Source organism: Rhinatrema bivittatum, chromosome 2 (assembly GCF_901001135.1).
Source record: "Rhinatrema bivittatum chromosome 2, aRhiBiv1.1, whole genome shotgun sequence".
Classification (NCBI taxonomy): domain Eukaryota; kingdom Metazoa; phylum Chordata; class Amphibia; order Gymnophiona; family Rhinatrematidae; genus Rhinatrema; species Rhinatrema bivittatum.
In genome coordinates this window covers 661629245-661649515 of record NC_042616.1, presented here as the reverse complement: position 1 = coordinate 661649515, position 20271 = coordinate 661629245, and the positions used below count along the sequence as shown (strand labels likewise).

At 44.7% G+C, this 20271-nt stretch overlaps 1 protein-coding gene across 1 annotated transcript in view; it reads right to left on the bottom strand.

Annotated features, from left to right (window-relative positions):
* The window catches only part of PREX2 (phosphatidylinositol-3,4,5-trisphosphate dependent Rac exchange factor 2), a 922406-nt gene that overhangs the window by 347350 nt on the left and 554785 nt on the right, over positions 1-20271 (bottom strand). Inside the window, exon 31 of the mRNA XM_029591436.1 lies at positions 7909-7950. Coding sequence (XP_029447296.1) covers positions 7909-7950 — 42 coding nt within the window. The remainder of the gene's footprint in view (positions 1-7908; positions 7951-20271) is intronic.

The window sequence follows — 20271 nt, the reverse complement described above, 5'->3', positions numbered from 1 at the left end:
TGACTAGCAAAGACAGCCAGATACATTTCTATAGCTAATTTTACAGGGATATTTAGCAGCACAAGTGCACTGCTGAATATATCCTGCAATGTCAAAGTTAGCCAGACAACTTGCTGTTCAGCAGCCTTAAAGTTATCAATCTGCTATATTACCTGGATAACCACTGAAAATTGGCATTTATCCAACTAACTCAGTCAGAGAGCTGGCTCTTCCCTGAAATACCACCATCCACCCTTGAGCTAGCAGGATAAACATTTATCCGATGATCTCGAGGCTGGTCAGTTTGGTGAGATTTTCAAATCTTGTTATTTGTCTGGCTAAGTCCAAAAATAACTGGACACATGGCACTGAATATGGACCTCTGTTTTTATATAGTAAAATAAAAGATGTCAATGTTTCCCAATGTGCTTCATATTTTTCATATTTTTTTCCACAGAAACTGCCACAGGAAACTATAGGGCAATACCATAGACCTCCTATTCCCTATTGTCCGACCCTAACGGGTAGGTGGGTTGAGAAAATCACAGCAGTATCAGTGCCTAGCAATATCAAAATCCTAACTGCATCACAGCGTTTATTTGCTATTTAAATATTAATTAAGAATACAAAAATAAAAGTCTTCATACAACTTTATTCTGCTTTATAAAGATGGCAGAAAGAAGGTAGTCAGATTGCTCTCAGTACTGCTTGGGATCTAAACAACACAAATCTTGAGAAAAAGGTTGTTTGTTGTTTTACAAACTATGAGCCGGATTTTAAAAAGGTCATGCACACCGGGCCTATTTTAAAAAGGCCCGGCGACGCATGTAAAGCCCCGGGACGCATGTAAGTCCCAGGGCTTTACTAGAGGGGCAGTCCGGGAGCGGGGCCAGAGGCCTGCAACACAGTGGCCATTGCTGCTAAGGATTGTGTGCAAAAAATAAAATACAATTTTTTTTGGGGGGGGTTTAGAGTAGGGCTAGGGGGAGGAAAGGTTAGGGGTGGTAAGGTCAGGTTAGGTGAAGGGAACGGGGGAAGGCACTGCGGCTCGGCGCGTGCAAGGTGAACAATTGTGCACCCCCTTATGCACGCTAACCCCCTGATATCAAGTGTACATGTGCGTGTGCCGAGTAGCATGTGCACATGTACACCCGCGTGCACCATTTTAAAATCTATCCCTATGTATATTAAATCATCTATGATTGGACATTTGTAATTCTAGGAAGCTAAAACTCCCAAACTGCATCCTGTTTGCAAATTTAATAAGCATATACAGCAATTTGTGAAAACTACAGACTATATTTTCCTAAACATTAAGCTGTAATCTCTCGCCCCCTTGCTCATCACCTTGGGCAAGTCACTTTGCCCTCCATTACCTCAGGTACAAATCAGACTGTGAGCCCTCTGGGGATAGGGAAATACCTACAGTAACTGAATTAATCAACTTTGAAGTGCCCAAAAGCAGGAAACAAAAATAAATAAATAAATAGAAAATTAGTCTAATATTAAAAAAAAAAAAAATCAGACATGGATAGCTTAAATGCTAAAATTAGCCAGAAAAAGTTATCAGGGATATTCAGCGGGATAAATATCTTGCTGAATATCCCTGGATATTATGCTGGATAACTTCACCTTTTCCGACTATATTCAAATGATATAGTCAGTTAAGTGGCAACCCAACCCCCCCCCCCCAAAAAAAACAACCCTTTAGACCTGATTTTAAAAGGGCCGCACACGTAAAAACTGGGGGTCACATGTGTGGCTGGGCCTTGCGTGCTCCACACATTTTAGAACAGGACCGGCCACGTGCATAACTCCCTTTACACGCAGAAGTGCTGGGCCCTGCAAAAGGGGCGAGGTGGGACTGCGCCATTGGCCGCTGTCCCGGGGAAGTGCGCAATGGCAGCAGGCCAGCACTCGGAGTTTACTACTGCTACGGTGGAGCAGTAAGTAACAAAACAAAAAAAAAATGTAAGTAGCTAGGAAGGGGTTAGGGGTCATGGAGGAGAGGGGAAAGGGTAGGATGGTTAGGTAGGGGTATAGGGAAATTCCCTCCCAGTCTACTCCTTAATCGGAGCGGTTTGGGAGGGAACTGGGGAAGTTCTACTCATGTTGCCGCACGTTGCCTTTTAAAATTCCCTCCCCCCCGGCGCACGGAGGAGGCCACCTGCCCATATATGCATGCGTGGACATTAAATTCTGGTGCACCGATGTGCACATTATAAAATTGGCGCGTACATGTGCATGCTCCAGGAACCGCGCGCGTGGCTTTGAAAATCCGACTTTTTGCGAGCCTACGGCCCAATCCCACATCACCAACCCCAGAGTAACTGTTGAAAGACATTAGACCAGATTTCCCCTTCTCCCAAGTCCCTAAAGTCTCAGCCTGAGGTGCTGACCTAAAACTCTGCTCTGCACTTTCTGCATCTATGGCAGCCTCTAGACTCCTCCCCTCTCCCTTCTCCCCTCCCCCTCCCACCAACCCAAACCCTCTTTTCTTCATCTCCATCAGTACTTTGTCTGGTTATTGCTGTCCCTTCTTGGATGCGCAGAGAGAATCACAGCACCTTCTGAACTCCCATGGCAGGGGTGTTAATCCTCCTTAGGTAGGAACAGGATCCCAAAAAAATAAAACTTTCAGTCTGAGAGGGGAGGGGGGCCCTAAAAATAGAGAATCAGCAACCACACCACTCTTTCAGCTCAAAACTCTATTCCTAAAAAACTTCAACATAATACCACTTCCCCTGCATCAGGCTGGGGGGGGGGGGGCCTTACAATGGGGATCACTAAGAAAAACCTCCAGCTTCCTTAACTCCAACTAAAAATGCCACTCTACCCCATGAGCAGAGCAGGCCTTTATGGGAACCTGCTGACCAATCCAGACAAGGCTCTGTGGAGGAGGCTGCAGGGATGGTCTGCAAAGTACTTTCTCCCTAAATCCTCACTGAGGGATTAAGCTAGGAATAGCTGGATAGTGGCGACCTAGAGGGTCTTTACATTAGCAAGGCTGCACACCCTGGCTGGTAGAAACTGTGGGTCAGGGCGTCAGGCACCCTCTTCCTGGACACGTCACCTGGTACTTGATCCTCTGGATGCAGCTCTCTCTGTCTTTGTCTCTCCTCTTTCTCTCGCTCTCCCTCTCCCAATAGACTGTGGCCTGGGATCTAAATTCTGCTCCTATGTCACTAGTAATGTATCCTTTACTGTGGTCCAACATTGCTTTTGGTTGAGGTGTGATTTTTGTGTTACAAAAGAAAATGATATTGTTTTTTTTCCTCTCTCTTTAAGTGAATGTTTTTGAGAGGTGATCTCTAGGGAGTGTGAGCCCTGTGTAAATATAAACCTGAACTCAGATTGGGACTGGGGTGATTTAGATTTTTGCTTGGAGTGAATGGTTCTTTCAATTCGGCAGGGCACTTTGTCACCATGGATGCTGGTATGTCAAGGGAATGCACCTAACCATTTGCCAAGAGACATTTGGGAGGACATATTGATCACAACCACGTTATGGTAGCTCCTGTGGCCTTATCTAGACAATTCCTTCTGTGAAGAACTCAGTATATGATTTATTTATTTATTTAGATTCTTTTATATACCGAAGTATAGCTGAGTGCCTTCACCCCGGTTTACAGAGAAAACAACATCATACATGAAACATATTATAATGCAAGTACAGCTAAGAGATAGTTAACATCTCGGCAAAGGCCAAGTATAACATATATGCAGAAAACAATTTACAAATCATTTAGGTGAATCTTAGAGAGGAAGGTATGAGATATAAAATAATACTAATGAGCTTATGTGAAAATAATGACTAATATATCAGGGTTCTTTGGAGTAAGAGATAGGGACCTAAATGCTCTGCTAGACTCAATGAAGAGGAAGAGTTAAATATGTTTAGTTTGTCTCTGCTGTGATTCCTGTAACTCATCTTTTTGTGATTTTGATTGTTAATTGACTGCTGGTACCCCAGAAGAAGGATTTATATATAAAACATGGTGTGAGACTCTAAATGAGAAATCCCAAGGATGTAGTTTTGAGGTTTTTGGGTCTGTTACGAAGTGGTAAAGATTGAAGAGTTTCTGCAGGGTTGCAGTCTAATGGTCACAGAGGGGGAAAAGGATTGGATTTGTTCTTTCCATATCTAGAAGTAGAAAAAATATTGCCCTTAAGTCTCTGAGCCAGGTCCAGCCACCATCTCTCCTAACAGCTGTATTTTTGGAACCCACATTGCTGTGCCAAGACAACAAAAATCTAGCACCAGACCTCTTTCATTTTATGTGTGCTAAGCTGGGATTTCAAGACAAAAGCATATGAGTCTCTGGCTGATTCCTTTTTTTCTGACAACAACTCTCAGGACCTCTGATTCTCACAATGGAAAATTCCTCTTTCTCCAACCTCTGAAGAAATCTTTCTAAGACAGAATAAGGAGTATTGAGCTTAACTCTTCTCTTCTTAGAGGCCTCTTTCTTGGATCCTCAGCAAATCTCAGGTATCACTCTTGAATCCCAAGACCTTTCTAGTCCTGCAGGCCTGGGCACCTTGACCTTAGAACTCAGCCACCTTCCCTAGACAGGGAGCAGGACTAGCAATCCTCTCCCTTTGGAGAGACTACACTCCAGCACCTCTTTTAGCCAGAAAGACACCCTGAAGGACCTTGACCATGGGAACACAGAACTTTTTTTTTACACTCATGACACCTTCCACTGGGGAGTGTCAAGCCCCCTCTACCATTCCTTCTATGCTCTGACCTTACCCTCATGTCTGTGGAGAATTTGAGGTCTGCTAGTAAGGACCAGTTTTGGGATATCATACCACACACACACACACAGGGGTGAGTACAAAATCATATCACCACTGTTAATAACATTTTTTTTCTCATGCTTTTTAAATGTAAAAATAAAGCTTAGCTCAGTTTTAGCTGAGACCAGAACTAATGCCATTAATCTACAAGAAAAGTGCAAGTGGCTGGCTCAAAAAGCCAGCCACTAAATTCTGATTGAGGATCACCACTTTTTTGACGTTTTGGTTACGTGACCCAAAAATCATCTTGTTTTTAAGGCCGGGCACTTGACTAACCTCCAATCCCCATTCAACCTATGGGGCAGTCACAGACTCAGATGGGACTTGGAGAGCAGTTGAGACAAACACTAATCTCCAAGTCACAGCGAAAATATATTTTTAAATTAAAAACACATTTATTAAAATATAATACAATTTCTTCTTCTGAGGCAATATAAAATATAATAATGTACACCCTCATAGTCATCTTAACAAAAGCAAGTTTTCCAGTCAGCTAAACTGAAGTGCTAAAATTATGACTGAAATGTTTTGTACTTTCCTCATGATTTCCCTAATGGTACTTAATCTTATAAACTACTTGCCCCTCATGAACAGTAGCAAAAGAAATACACTTGCCCTGCTGTTTAATAAGGATTCCTTACAGCTCTTTTTCATATTAATTTTGTACTGATAACAGCAGAAAAGTAATGATAAAATCTGGTGAACTCTTTTGAAAATTGGAATGCCCTGAACATTGATCATTAGCAAATATCTGATGCATAAAAAGCATAAAAGATTAGGAATAAGGCAGTATTTTCATTAATTATACTTTCAAATACAAAGGGACACACACTTATTGATCAGATATTAACGCCTGCCTGGAACAGGTGTTAATAGCTGAGCGCACTGAAAAAAAGTTACAGAAAAGCAGAAAAAACTGCTTTTCTGTACTTTTTGTAAAGTTAAAAAAAAAAGAAAAAAAAAAACTCTGCCGGCCACTTTGAAGACCGACGCCGATAAAGTCGGCATCGTTTTTCATAACCGGCTGACTGCAGTTATGAAAACCAATGCCGAGTTTATTGGCATCAATGTCCACAACCGGTAGACCGCTGGTAATCACGGGGTTGCTAGCGTGACCCTCTAATTTGTTTATTGCATGGTGCAGCTCTTTGCGGGCACCATGCATGCACTAAGAAAGCAGGCACTGAAAAGTCAGTGCCCGCTTTCCGCAAATTTTATTGCATCGGCCCCTAGGTTAGGCGCCAAAGAAATTAGGGTTTAAAACCCACATTCCACACTGATATTCCTTTTGAATTTGGGCGAGTCATTTTATGTCCTATTACTTCAGGTACCCTCTTAGACTGTAAGTTCTTTGGGGCAGGGATTTCTTGCACCTGAATGCTAACATGGTTGCCTTAAGCATTTGGAAAAGTGAACTAAAAATCAAAAGAAATTTGCTGCTTGGGTTCTTTATGTAGTTTGGTCGGAATACAGTTCAGGTATTTTTCCAATCCCAGCATCCCGGCTACTAAGAACAAAAATATACAAATTTATACCATGCTTGGCTCCACATTGGAACATTCTCATCAATAACTGTCAGATAAAGTAAGTGATTTTTAAATCATTAGCCCCTTTGTGTATAGTGTTGCAGTAGAAACTGGCATAAACAGAGTTTAACACCTTAAAATAAATCCAACTATACTGAACTGCTTCTTTATACAACCACTATGTAAATACCTAGGCAGTGCAGTCAACCTCTAAGATATTTATTTATTTATTTATTTATTTTAAATGATTTTATATACCGACAACCGTTTGCACATCGTGTCGGTTTACAAGTAACTTACAACCAAAGTATATATAGGCATTGCCTTTACAGAGAACAATACACTTTTTGATATCTTTTGCACGCTGTTTCTACATCTTTCTCTCTGGTCTAAATAAATGTACAATAATATACACATGTTCAAAAGCAGAAGAATCTTCCACTTTTAAATTTTATTTTCAAAGATGCCTTTTCATAGATAGGGGCAGATTTTCAAAGGCTACGCGCGTAACCTGAGAAAATCTGCCCCTGCGCGCACCGAGCCTATTTTGCATAGGCCTGGCAGCACGCGCAAGCCCCGGGACGTGCGTATGTCCCGGGGCTTCGAAAAAGGGGCGTTCTGGGGGTGGGCCGTGGGCGGGTTGGCGGGCCGTGGGCGTTCCAGGGGCGGGACTGAGGCCTCTGGAACAGCTGCTGTGCCGGGGAATGGCACGCTGGTAGCCGGCTGACACGCGCAAGTTACACCTGCCCAGAGGCAGGCATAACTTCAACGATAATGGTAGGGGGGGTTTAGATAGGGCTGGGGGGGGAGCGGGTTAAATAGGGGAAGGGAGGGGAAGGTGGGGGGGGGGGGGCGGAAGGAAAGTTCCCTCCGAGGCCGCTCTGATTTCAGAGCGGCCTCGGAGGGAACGGAGGAAGCCTGTGAGGCTCAGCGTGCACAAGTTGCACAATTGTGCACGCCGACCCTGGATTTTATAACATGCACGCGCATGTTATAAAATTGGGCGTAGATTTGTTCGCGCTGGGTTGCGCGAACAAATCTACGACCGCGCGCAGGTTTGAAGATCTGCCCCATGATGTTCAGTAGAGTGAAATAAACCATTATGCAAAAGATCTGCTGATGCTTGAATCTAGATGATGTAGATGATCAAAGATGAAAGTCAGCCAGTGTTGTTACACTGCTAAGAATTTATCCCAGTAGCCATCTGTAGAAGCTTCACCGCTTGGATTGACACTTACCCAGGTCAGTTTTTGTTGTTTCCTACCCTGAGTTGCTGAGCATGAACATTTCCACAATTAATCCAACACTCAGGTCCCCCCCTCCTCCCCACCCCACCATGTTTTACCCCAAACTCTGTAATAAGTCCAAACAGCTACAAAAATAATGAGGCTGTTGATCACAACTACTGAGGCTATTGCCTGAACACCTGGCACTGTTTCCCCATGGTCTTTCTGGACTGTACATTGCCACTATAAACCTGCTGGTTTGGTCTCTGCGGAGTTGTAGCCTGTTGGTTCCCACCTGGCTAACCCATGGCTTGTAGCCTCACCAAACTTCCTTTATCAATGTCTCCCAAAGTTGGTTGGAAGAACAGCCTTACCTGTGTATTCCAGAAGAGCCAAAAGAATCCGAGTCTTCACCTCTGTAAAACAATTAAAAGAATACAAAGCTTTACATCAAAGTAAAAAACAATCTTCTAGCATCTAAGATATTCAATCTTTTTTATACATTTTCCATTAGTGAAGTACATGTTCTCAATCAAATTTCACTTGTCTTTGTATTAAACTATACATATTACATAAGATTGCCATTCCTTCCTCTTTTTAATGTGTTCGAAAGTCAATTTCATAACAATACTTTCAAAATTATTTTATAATTCAATCATTTTATTGAAAATATTTCAGTACAACAACAAGAAAACATAACACAAAACAAAAAATACAGGTGAAAACAAATAATCATAAGCCTCATTACAACTTTTGAACAAGGAAATTTCAAAATTCTTCTTAGGAATTTAGATAATCTGACATGGGTTGCCAGATGATGTAAACTTGTTTCTTTTGATTCAATTTTATAGCTACTGAATTTTCATACTTATGCACCATACATATAATATTCCACCAATAAGTGCTACTCAAGAGGTTACTATTTTTCCAATTACTCAGTATCGTTTGCAGGGCATGTGCTAGGAGAACATCCACTAATTTCCTGGTGGACAGTAAGGGCCAGATTTTAAAAGCCCTATGGAATTATGCACGTAGGTGGGATTAAGCGCATGGGATTATTTTACAAAGGCCCAGTGAAGTGTGTAAAGCCCTGGGGCTTTGAAAAAGGGGTGGGGAGGGAGCGGAGAGGGGGCAGGGCGGGGCCAGAGGCCTCCGGCACAGAGACCATTTGCCGCTGTGTCGGAGGATCGCATGTCGGCAGGCTGCTGGCGCACCAACTTGTGCCTGCCCAGAGGCAGGCACAAGAGGTAAAATAAAGGTCAGGGGGGGGGGATTAGGATAGGGCTAGGGGGCGGGAGGGTTAGGGGAAGGAGAAGGGAGGTTAGGTTAAGGGGTTAGGAAGTTTTCTCCCAGGCCGCTCTGAAATCGGAGTGGCCTGGGAAGGAACGGGTGAAGGCCGCGAACATCAGCGCGCACAGGGTGCATAATTGTGCACCCCCTTGCGCGCGCCAACCCCCGTTTTTATAACATGCGTACACCTGCGCGCATATGTTATAAAATCAGGCATACATGTGTGCGTTCCCTTCCCCATAGCCTGACCTTCCCATCCCTTCCCCTAACCTTTTCTCCCCCTGCCCTACTCTAACCCCCCCCCCCCCGTCCTTTGTCTTACCTTTTATGCCTGCCTCTGGGCAGGTGATCCTCCAACACAGCGGCAATGGCTGCTCTGTTGAAGGCACTCTAAATATGTAGTCTCATTCAACACGGTCAAAAGCTTTTTCAGCATCAATAGACGTTGTCGTTATTGGAGTCTTTTAAGATTTGGTAATTATGAGGTGATCATGAAGTATTGAAGAATTCTCAAAGATTTGTCTACCCTTCTTAAAACCAATTTGGTCTGGATGAATCAAGGTCCCTAGCGCAGAGATCAATCTGGTTGCTAAAATTTTAGGGGGTCATTTTTAAAGGAGTTACAAGTGAAAATGTAACAATTTTCAAAAACCATTTACTTGCGTAAAGTGCACTTACTTGAGTAAATCCTATGGACAAATTAATGGCATATATTGTAGCAATTTTCAAAAGCCCATTTACTGGAGTAAAGTGCATTTATTTGCATAAAACCCAGTTTTACTCAAGTAAATGCTTTTTAAATTCAGGTCCTTAGCATATATCTTGTAATCTATATTTAATAATGAGATAAGTCTATAGTTCTGAACTTGTTGTTGTGTCCCACGCCCGTGGACAGCCACGGGCGCGGCCCCCTACCTCCACCACGGCAGTGACCCACCGCGGCGGCGACTCGCCGGTGGCAACTCTTGATCCATGTCTTCTGGGCCAGTGCCCATCCTCTGGGGCTGGTCCGCAGTCTGGCCACCGGGTAGGGAGCCGTCCCTGCTCCTCCCTCGCGGTGTTCTGCTGGCTTTCCTCCGCGGAGGAAATCCAAGATGGCCACCACCATCTTTAGGCATGAGGCTGCGCCCCCTTGCCTGATTTAAAGGGACCTGATCCCTTTAATGATACTCACCTGCTTCCAATGATCCAGGGCAGAGGAAGTATTTAAGGAGGCTTCCTCTGCTCATTCCTTACCTTGGCAATGTTCCTTGTTGGTCAGGTCTGCTTGCTTTGGTGAGTTCCAGAGTCTTGATTCCTTGTTCCTGTCTCGTCTCGGTGTTCCTGGTTCCTGACTTCGGATTGGCTAGCGTTGATTCCTGGTATTGACTTCGGACTGGCAAGCGGTGATTCTCTGGTGTGCGACTTCAGACTGGCAAGCGGTGATCCCTCGGTGTGTGACCTCGGACTGGTAAGCGATGAGCCTCTGGCACTTGACCTTGGACTTCTTCCTGACCATCGTCTCCAAGGGCCCACCTAAGTCCCCGCGGCCCAGGTCCCTACGGTCCCCTCCCGGGGGGATTGCAGTCTTCCAGGGGTGAAGCTTCAGTCAGCCCTTGCACCAAACGTCCGTTTCCTTGACCTCTCAAAGGTCCACCTAAGTCCCAGCGGTCCGGGTCCCTACAGGCTCCTCCTGGGGGGATCGCGGACTTCCAGTGGCGAGGACACACTTCCGTTCCTCGATGTCACGACTCTTCATCCGCCTCCACAGTCGTCTCTGTCTACAGTGCCGAGGGTCAGCTGGTCACATCTTCATTCCTGCCTCGCCTCCCGACGGGAGAACCTGTGGATCTTCTCCAAAGGTATACCATCCTCTTGTCGGCCCAAGGGTTCACAAGCCCTAGCATAACACTTGTAAGGGATCTCTACCAGGTTTTTCTAATAAAATTATTGTAGTCTCCAGAAAATTGCCTGAAGTTTTCTCTATTTGAGAGAAGTGAGAGTATATCATTTTTAGCCCAGGAAGTAAACAGGGAATCTGTCAGATCCAGGACAATCAATAGTAGGGATGTGAATCGGGCTTCGGATGATTGAAAATATTGGATGATATTTTCAAAATCATCAGAAATCAGGGGCTCCCGATAAGAGAACCCCACAATTTTGTTCCTGGGGTTCTCTTATCGTTTTGGGGGAGGGTGGGGAAAACGGCACACCAAAACAATCCCTAAACCCACCCTGACCCTTTAAAACTGTTCCCTTAGCTTCCCCCCCCCCCCCCGAACCCCCCCAAAACTTTTTACAAGTACCTGGTGGTACAGTGGGGATCCTGGGAGTCATCTCCCGCTCTTGGGCCGTCGGCTGCCACTAATCAAAATGGCGCCGATGGCCCTTTGCCCTTACCATGTGACAGGGTATCTGTGCCATTGGCCGGCCCCTGTCACATGGTAGGAGCACTGGATGGCCCGCGCCATTTTTAAAGATGGCGCCGGCCGTCCATTACTCCTACCATGTGACAGGGCCTGGCCAATGGCACGGATACCCTGTTACATGGTAAGGGCAAAGCGCCATCGGCGCCATTTTTATTAGTGGTAGGCGACGGCCCCGAGAGAGGGAGATCGCTCCCGGGACTTCCACTGGACCACCAGGTAGTTGTAAAAAGTTTTGGGGGGGTTCAGGAGGGTGGGGAAAGCTAAGGGAACAGTTTTAAAGGGTCGGGTGGGTTTTTTTGTTTATCGGCTCGGGTGCAGCCGATAAAACCGCGATCGGGCCGCACAAAAAAAATTAACGATGTGAATCGGAACCGGAATCGGAACCGATTCCGGTTCCGATTCACATCTCTATCAATAGCCTGTGCAATCTCATTTTCATTTATTAGGGCATCTAGGTATTCATGGTCCTCATTCATTAAACAAGGAGCCTTTAATTTTGCAAGAAATAAATCAGATTTCTCACCTACTTGGTTTACAACTGATGTCTCTTAAATATATAATTCCTGATAACATTTTAAAAATTGACAAAGGCTTTAAGAATCTTTATGCAGTGGAATTATTTGAAGTTTTGAATGCAAAGATTCTAATCCTATTCTTTTTGATATTGAGCCAGAAGTCTGTCTGCTTTATTATTTCCAGTGTAATAATTAGAATGTTTCATAAAAACACTTTTCTCTGCTTTCTAACTGAATAGTGTATTATATTCATACGTTAGTTTGATGAGATTTGTTACCGTATTCAACGAACCTTTTTGAAAATGTTCAGCCTCTAATGCTGCAATTTTTCCTTCCAGGGAAGTCAATATTAAATTATTTCATTTGTTATAAGCTACATGACTAATGATCTCACCACTTATCACAGCCTCAAATGCTTCCCATACTATTGGAGCAAGAATTTGCTCTGACTAATTTATGAAATACAATTCAGAACCTAAAAAGGACAGGCTTTCTATAAAGATATCATCCAATAGAATAGTGTTGAGTCTCCATGAGGCAGTATGCCCCAAATTCTGCATCATGGAGAATACAACTGTAATAGTGGCATGATCTAACACTAGCATAGGAAGAATTTCAGCTTTAATAATCTCTGGAAGAAGAGTCTTGGAGATAAAGAAGAAATTTATTTGAGAATATGTATGATGGGGAAAAGAAAATAATGTATATTTCCTTCCAGTAGGGTGCAACAGGCACTATGGATCCACTAGACTTAGCTCTGATTTCATATCACAAAGTACTTGCAGGAATTTTGCTTGTCCAGGCTTACAGTTGGATTGCCTATCTAAAATCAAATCAAGTGGTTGATTAAAATATTCTCCTAATATAATAGGAATGTTGCTAAAACTCAAAAGAAGAATCCCAATATTAAAAAAAAAAAAATCAGAAGGTTCCACATTGGGCGCATACATTTTAAGAAACAAAATGCAATGCCCATCTATCAAAACAACTGTTATGTTCCATCTTCCATGGTTTACTAGCTAGTTGATTGAATAAAGAAGAGCTTTGCGTAACGCAGAGAAGTGCTGGAAAAAATATAAAGATGACAAACAGGAATATAGTATATCCCTGAGGGATTATGCACTTCTTGTCAGATTGCTAGACATAGTTATTAATCTAGTACATTATCAAAGGCTTTATTTAAATCATCCTTTGGAGCTATTTTCTATAATAAGAAAGTTGACAGTACAACCAGGAGTGAATACAGGTTTTTTGGATTGTGATGTTTTGGCACAATATTTTGAAAACAAAGTTAAAAAAGTTTAGAGTCAAGTGTCCGGCCAGATATTCGTTGATATCAATGTATCTGTAATGATTCAGGCAGAGACATGGAGTGAGTTTAGACCAATGTCTTTGAAAGAAATTGCTAATATAGTGCTGGTCTCAAAAACAACTACCTCCAGGCTTGTTTTTTTTGTCATTTATAATTGTTAAAAAGCATAAAGGACAGCGCTTATGAGATTCTTAGATCCATTGTGAATTGGTCACTACAATAAGGGCATATGCCCAATTTAAAAAAGAAAGTAACTGCTGGGCCAATACAAAAAGATGATAGTAAAGCGATCTATCCAATTTTGACCAGTTTCAAATTTTCCCACTTTGGCAAAAATAATTGAAAAGGGGGTTTTGAAGCAACTAGATGAATATGTGGCTGAACATGAGCTCCTTGATGAAAACCAATTTGGTTTTTGTAAGGGACATAATAGCTGAACTATTGCTAGTATCTTTGATGGACAATTTACTATGCATTCTTGATTAGGGTAGGGTGGACATTTTGATTCTACTTGATGCATCGTGAGCTTTGACACAGTAAATCATACTGTATTATTGCCAGGTTGGAATCTTTTGGATTATCATGGAAAATCTTGCAATGGTTTGAATCATTTTTTTACATGGGAGAAAACAATGGGTTCAAATAGGAGGTTCTTGCTCAAGATGGCATAGCATTGTTCTGGGTGTACCACAGGGATCTGTACTGTCATCTACTTTTTCGACCTTTATTTAGACCTTTTGGGTTAATTCTGGAGGCATTGGGATTGACATACTTTATTTATGTGGATGACGTGCAAATATTTATCTCATGTGATGAGAATGGCAGGTTTCCAGTGCCTTTTTTTCAATTATGTTTCTCACAGGACAAGCAGGATGGTAGTCCTCACATATGGGTGACATCAACAGGATGGAGCCCAATCACGGAAAACTTTTGTCAAAGTTTCTAGAACTTTGACTGGCACCCACTGGGCATGCCCAGCATAGCACCAAACCTGCATCCAGCAGGGGTCCCCCTTCAGTCTTCTTTTTTCCGAGCAGCAGTAGCCACACGGGTTAAGGAGCTCTTCAGAGATTCCTGACAGGAATTTTCCTCACAGAACTTTATTGAAAAAGTTTTGAAAAATTCTACCCCACTGTTACGCTCTCCTCCTCCAGAGGGGATTAGTTAGCAATCTGTTAACACTCACCCCACCAGGAGGGCGGAGTTAGCAATCTGTTCTGCTTTTCTCTTGAAAGGGGGAGGAGTTAGCAATCTGTCATGATCTGCTCCTCCAGAGGGAAGGAGTTAGCTAGCTATAGTGCTTACCCACCAGGAGGGCAGATTTAGTAATCTGTTAGCGAACTGCTGTTGGATGCTCCTGTAAGGAAGAAGATAGCAATCTGTTATGGATCAACTCCCCAGGAAAGAGGAGTTGGCAAACTGTTCAACGATACTCTTCTGAGGAGAGGAGATAACAATAGGTATATTGTACTTCGCAGACGTGACACCGTCATTGTAAAGCTCAGGCCACCGATACCGGCAAACCCTCGGCATTGACGTAATCTGAGCCTCTGACAAAGAAGCCCCGTACAGAAAATGCCTCATCCTCTTCTGTCTCTGGATCTCAGAGACATTCCCCATCTGGACAGGTGCCGGGATCTGCGATTCCACCTTCACCGGTGGACCCCCTGGCTATGCCAGTGCTGGCTCCCACTCTGGAACACGGTATCCATGCCCCAGGTTTCCGTGAAGAATTGGATCGGATGATCCAAGAGGCCACTGGCAAAGCACTCCAGGGCTTCCAACTTCCATTGATGCCGGTGCCAGTTCCTCCTCCAGTCACCGACCCGATACCTATGGCGCTTGCATCGCTATTGGCAAGAATGGACAAGTTAATCGGTGCCCTTCCACTGGTGGATCCAAGGGAACTGATAGACCCAACTCCTTCCTCGCCGATTCCCTTGTCATCGGAGGAAGATGAAGAAACACCGCTCTTCATTCCACCATCGGGAGTGCCACCACTGACACATCCATTGATGTCACCGATTCCATCAGTGCCTCCGTCTATGCCTCTGATGCCTCCCTTTATGCCATCGATGCCGCCATCGATGCCATCAATGCTGCCCTTGATGCCGCCATCGATGCCTTTGATTCCTCCTTCGGGGCCATCGATACCAAGGCCAGGGCCTTCAGGAATAACTCCGTTACTTCCTTCTGAAGAACATTTGGGTGTTGGTGATGACCCTTATAATCCTTGGATTGACGATTCGTCCCAGGATTCTGATGATCTACCTTCACAGCCCTCCCCTCTTGATGAAAGGAAGCATTCTCCTCCAGAGGACCTGTCCTTTATTTATTTTGTAAAGGAGATGTCTGAAACGGTCCCATTCCAGCTTCAGACAGAAGAGGACTCTAGACATCAGATGCTAGAGCTTCTACAATTTCTCGATGCTCCAAAGGTAATCATGTCCATCCCTATTCATGACATACTTTTGGACCTTTTGAAGAGAAACTGGGAGCATCCTGGCTCTGTGGCACCTGTTAACCGAAAAGCAGATGCCACCTACCTAGTTCAGTCAGCCCCTGGCTTCCAAAGAACTCAGTTGGATCATCACTCAGTGGTTGTAGAGTCAGCCCAAAAGAAGACCAGATACTCCAAACCTCACTCTTCCATTCCCCCTAGGAAAAGATCAGAATTTTCTGGATGCATTTGGAAGATGAGTATTCCATGGATCAATGCTCATCTCTTGCATTGCATCCTTCCAACTCTACATGACCCAATACAATAGGGCCTTGTTCACGAAGACTGAAGACTTTGCTGAAGCCCTACCTCAGCAGTTCCAGGGCCAATTTCATGCCCTAGCACAAAAGGGCTTAGATGCTGGCAAGCATGAAGTACGATCAGCGTATGACATCTTTGACACCGCTTTCAGTGTGTCGGCAGCTGGTATAGGTGCAAGGAGATGGACCTGGCTGAAATCTTCAGACCGCAGACCAGAGAAACAAGACAGATTGGCTGACCTGCCCTTTGCAGGGGATAATCTTTTCAGTGAAAAGATTCAAGAAGCAGTGGCGCAGCTCAAGGACCACCAAGAGACTCTGCACCAGCTCTACTTACTGCCTTCTGATCCCTCTTCTTCTTCCAAAAGATCCTTTAAGAGAGATTCCAAGAGGCAATTCTACTGACAGAGGAGATACTATCCCCCTGCCTCCAGGGGTCGGCCTTCTAATCCTTACCAAAAAGGCCAACCTAGGCAGCCTAGAGTGCAGATGTCGCAGCCAGCCCCTCAACCAGGTCCAGCGTCAGGCTTTTGACTCCCTTCTAGAGAGCAGTACCCAGTTTCTACTTCCAACTATTCCAGTCGGAGGTCGGTTGTGCCACTTCTCCAGCCTATGGCACACAGTCACCACAGATCAGCGGGTACTTGCAATAATATCCCAAGGCTATAGAGATGTGAATCGTGTGATCGATCGTCTTAACGATCGATTTCGGCTGGGGGGGGGGGAGGGAATCTTATCGTCGCGGTTTTGTTTTTTAAAATATCGTGTAAATCGTAAATCGGGGGAGGGCGGGAAAACCGGCACACTAAAACATCCCTAAAACCCACCCTGACCCTTTAAAATAAATCCCCCACCCTCCCGAACCCCCCCAAAATGCCTTAAATTACTTGGGGTCCAGAGGGAGGGTCCCGGTGTGAACTTTTACTCTCGGACCTCCGGTGCGTTGTAGAAATGGCGCCGGCGCTACCTTTGCCCTGTCATATGACAGCAGGGCAAAGGTAGCGCTGGCGCCATTTTGTTTTTTTGTCCCCCGATGTCAGGAGCGTAGGAGATCGCTCCCGGACCCCCGCTGGACCCCCAGGGACTTTTGGCCAGCTTGGGGGGCCTCCTGACCCCCACAAGACTTGCCAAAAGTCCAGCGGGGGTCCGGGAACGACCTCCTAAACTCGAATCGTTTTGCCGTACGGCAAAATGGCGCCGACCGGACCCCCGCTGGACCCCCAGGGACTTTTGGCCAGCTTGGGGGGGGCCTCCTGACCCCCACAAGACTTGCCAAAAGTCCAGCGGGGGTCCGGGAACGACCTCCTAAACTCGAATCGTTTTGCCGTACAGCAAAATGGCGCCAACCATGCCGTACGGTCGGCGCCATTTTGATGTACGGCAAAACGATTCGAGTTTAGGAGGTCATTCCCGGACCCCCGCTGGACTTTTGACAAGTCTTGTGGGGGTCAAGAGGCCCCCCAAGCTGGCCAAAAGTCCCTGGGGGTCCAGAGGGGGTCTGGGAGCGATCTCCTGGACGCGTAACGTCGGGAGCTAGGAATCAAAATGGCGCCGGCGCTACCTTTGCCCTGTGACATGATAAGGGCAAAGGGCCACCGGCGCCATTTCTCTTCACAGCAGCCGTGGGCAGAGAGCGGGACATCGTGCCGGGATCATCGCGCCAGGACCCCAGGTCATTTAAAACATTTGGGGGTGGGGGGTTCAGGAGGGTGGGGGTTTGTTTTAAAGGTTCGGGGTGGGTGTTAGGGTTTTTTTGGTGTGCCGGTTTTCCCACCCCCTATTTAACGATACAATACAAATGCCCCTGATGATAAATCGTGGGCATTTGTATTGTATCGTGCACTCTAACGATTTTGGACGATTTTAAAATTATCTGACGATAATTTTAATCGTTCAAAAACGATTCACATCCCTACAAGGCTACCACCTCAACTTTCTCTGAGTTCCACCGGATTCCCCACCTCGGCTGACATGGGGAACATCCAACCATTCACCACTCTTGGAGCAGGAGGTCTCCCTCCTCCTCCAGTCCCGAGCAATAGAACCAGTGCTCCTCTCCCAACAGGGGCAAGGGTTCTATTCCAGGTATTTCCTGATACCAAAAAAGTCAGATGGTGTGTGCCCAATATTGGATCTTCGCACTAAACAAATACCTACAAAGAGAAAAGTTCAAGATGGTGCCCTTGGGTTCTCTATTTCCCCTCCTTCAAAGGGGAGACTGGCTCTGCTCTCTAGACCTTCAGGACGCCTACATGCACATTTCAATCACTCCATCACATCGCAGATTCCTGCGGTTCCTAGTAGGCTCAAAACATTTCCAATATCGAGTATTATCTTTTGGCCTAGCATCTGCCCCACATGTCTTCACCAAGTGCCTCGTGGTAGTAGCTGCCTTCCTCAGGAGTCAGTGTCCATGTCTACCCCTATCTGGACGATTGGTTGATCAGGGCTCCCTCTCGGCAAGGTGCACTGACATCCCTTCACCTCACATTGCATTCCCTGATCTCCCTAGGGTTTCTCAAACTATCAAAAATCCAGGCTAGTTCCTTCGCAAACTCTAGCGTTCATAGGGGCCGACTTGGACACTCTAAAAGTGAAAACTTTCCTACCCCAGAATCAGCTCTCACTCTCGCTTCTCTGGCCCTTCGACTGCAGTCTTGACAACATTGAACTGCACGACACTTCCAGATATTATTGGTTCATATGGCCTCCACAGTGCATGTCACTCCCATGGCTTACCTCGTCATGAGAGTAATGCAGTGGACTCTAAGATCGCAGTGGACTCAGTCTTCTCAGCCAATGTCCTCCACAATCTACACCACAAAATAGCTCCGGCTTTCGCTAGCTTGGTGGACAAACCAATCCAATCTGGTACAAAGCCTTCCATTTCAGATTCCAGAACCTCAAATAACCTTGACAACAACCTCGGCTGGGGAGCACATATTGGAAACCTGCAAACTCAGGGCATCTGGTTTCCAGAGGAAGCCAAACACCAGATAAATTTCCTGGAGCTTCGTGCAATCAGATATGCTCACAGGGCTTTTCAGGATCACCTCTCCAACCAGGTCATCCTGATTCAAACCGACAACCAGGTGGCCATGTGGTACATCAACAAGCAAGGGGGAACGGACTCCCACCTCCTGTGTCAGGAAGTTGCACAGATATGGGAGGAAGCCCTTTCCCACTCAATGTACCTCAAGGCCACCTACTTGCTGGGAGTGGACAAGGTGTTGGCGGACAGGCTGAATTGCACTTTTCAACCTCACGAGTATTCATAACCGAACACAGACTGCTCCGATGGGAGTCTGTGTTGGTAAGAAGCTTCACAGCTGATTGCACCCTGACAAAAATGCCTCAAGATGTTTTACCAATACTGTCTTCCTCAGTGGGGGAATAATATCTTACATGCTGAATGAAGTTGTTACATAATTTCAATAGAAAGACTGAGCAGTGCTAGCACGGCATTTTCACGGCATTTAGTTTACTTGTATTTCAAGCAGTTATGGTGTTCAGGACTGAAATGAATGTCAGAGCGGGAAACAAAAGCCGGCATAGTGCTCAGATGGCATAGTACTTTTCTTCAGTGGCTATTTATAATTAATAACTATTTTATTTTTTTGTGATTTTTAAAATTTGGTATAGACTAATAAAAATAATTTACCTTTATTCTCTGTGAATTTCCTCAGTGTTCTTGCATTTTGTATGTATAATATTTATCCATTAGGAACACGTTCAATCAGTATAACTGCCTTTATATGTTATTGTTTTTACTATATAAATCACAGTTTTGTACTTACCTTAATATTAGGAATCTCAACATAGATTGCACATGGATAGAGGCAAAATTACCTTTCATGCTTAATACTACTACTACTACTAAACATTTATATAGGGTTACAAGTTATATGCAGCACTGTACGGACATATAGAATAGACAGTCCCTTCTCTGTAGAGTTTACGGAGAACAGGGTCTGCTTTAGTGGATCAGGAATCTTTGCCCTCTAAGGTCTAAAGGAAAGAACGGTCAGAGAGGATGCAGGTAGGTAGGACTATTTGGTTCTGCTAGTGCAGGTGAATTGCACCACCATGGCAGTAATCAAGATATATGGCTAGAATTTTCTCTCTTTCATCTTCTTCCTTTCACCTTTTAACAGATGGTTTAGTTGCAGTGGAATCCATAATGGCATCTATAGTAGAATTTGTAATAACATAAAACCAGGATTAGGTGAAAGAATAGAAAGACACAGGTAATACCAACATGCCTGGAGAATGGAGTCAAAGGAAGTGAAGAAGAAATCAATGATGCTGGAATAGGGTGATACTACATAAATTAATATTTCAGTACAGAGGATAGAAGTCTCTACCCTCCTAAAGTTTATGAAATAAAAGCAACTTATATAGTGCATGGGTGGGTGAAGGGTATGGATGAAGGGCCCACAACGTACTTATCAG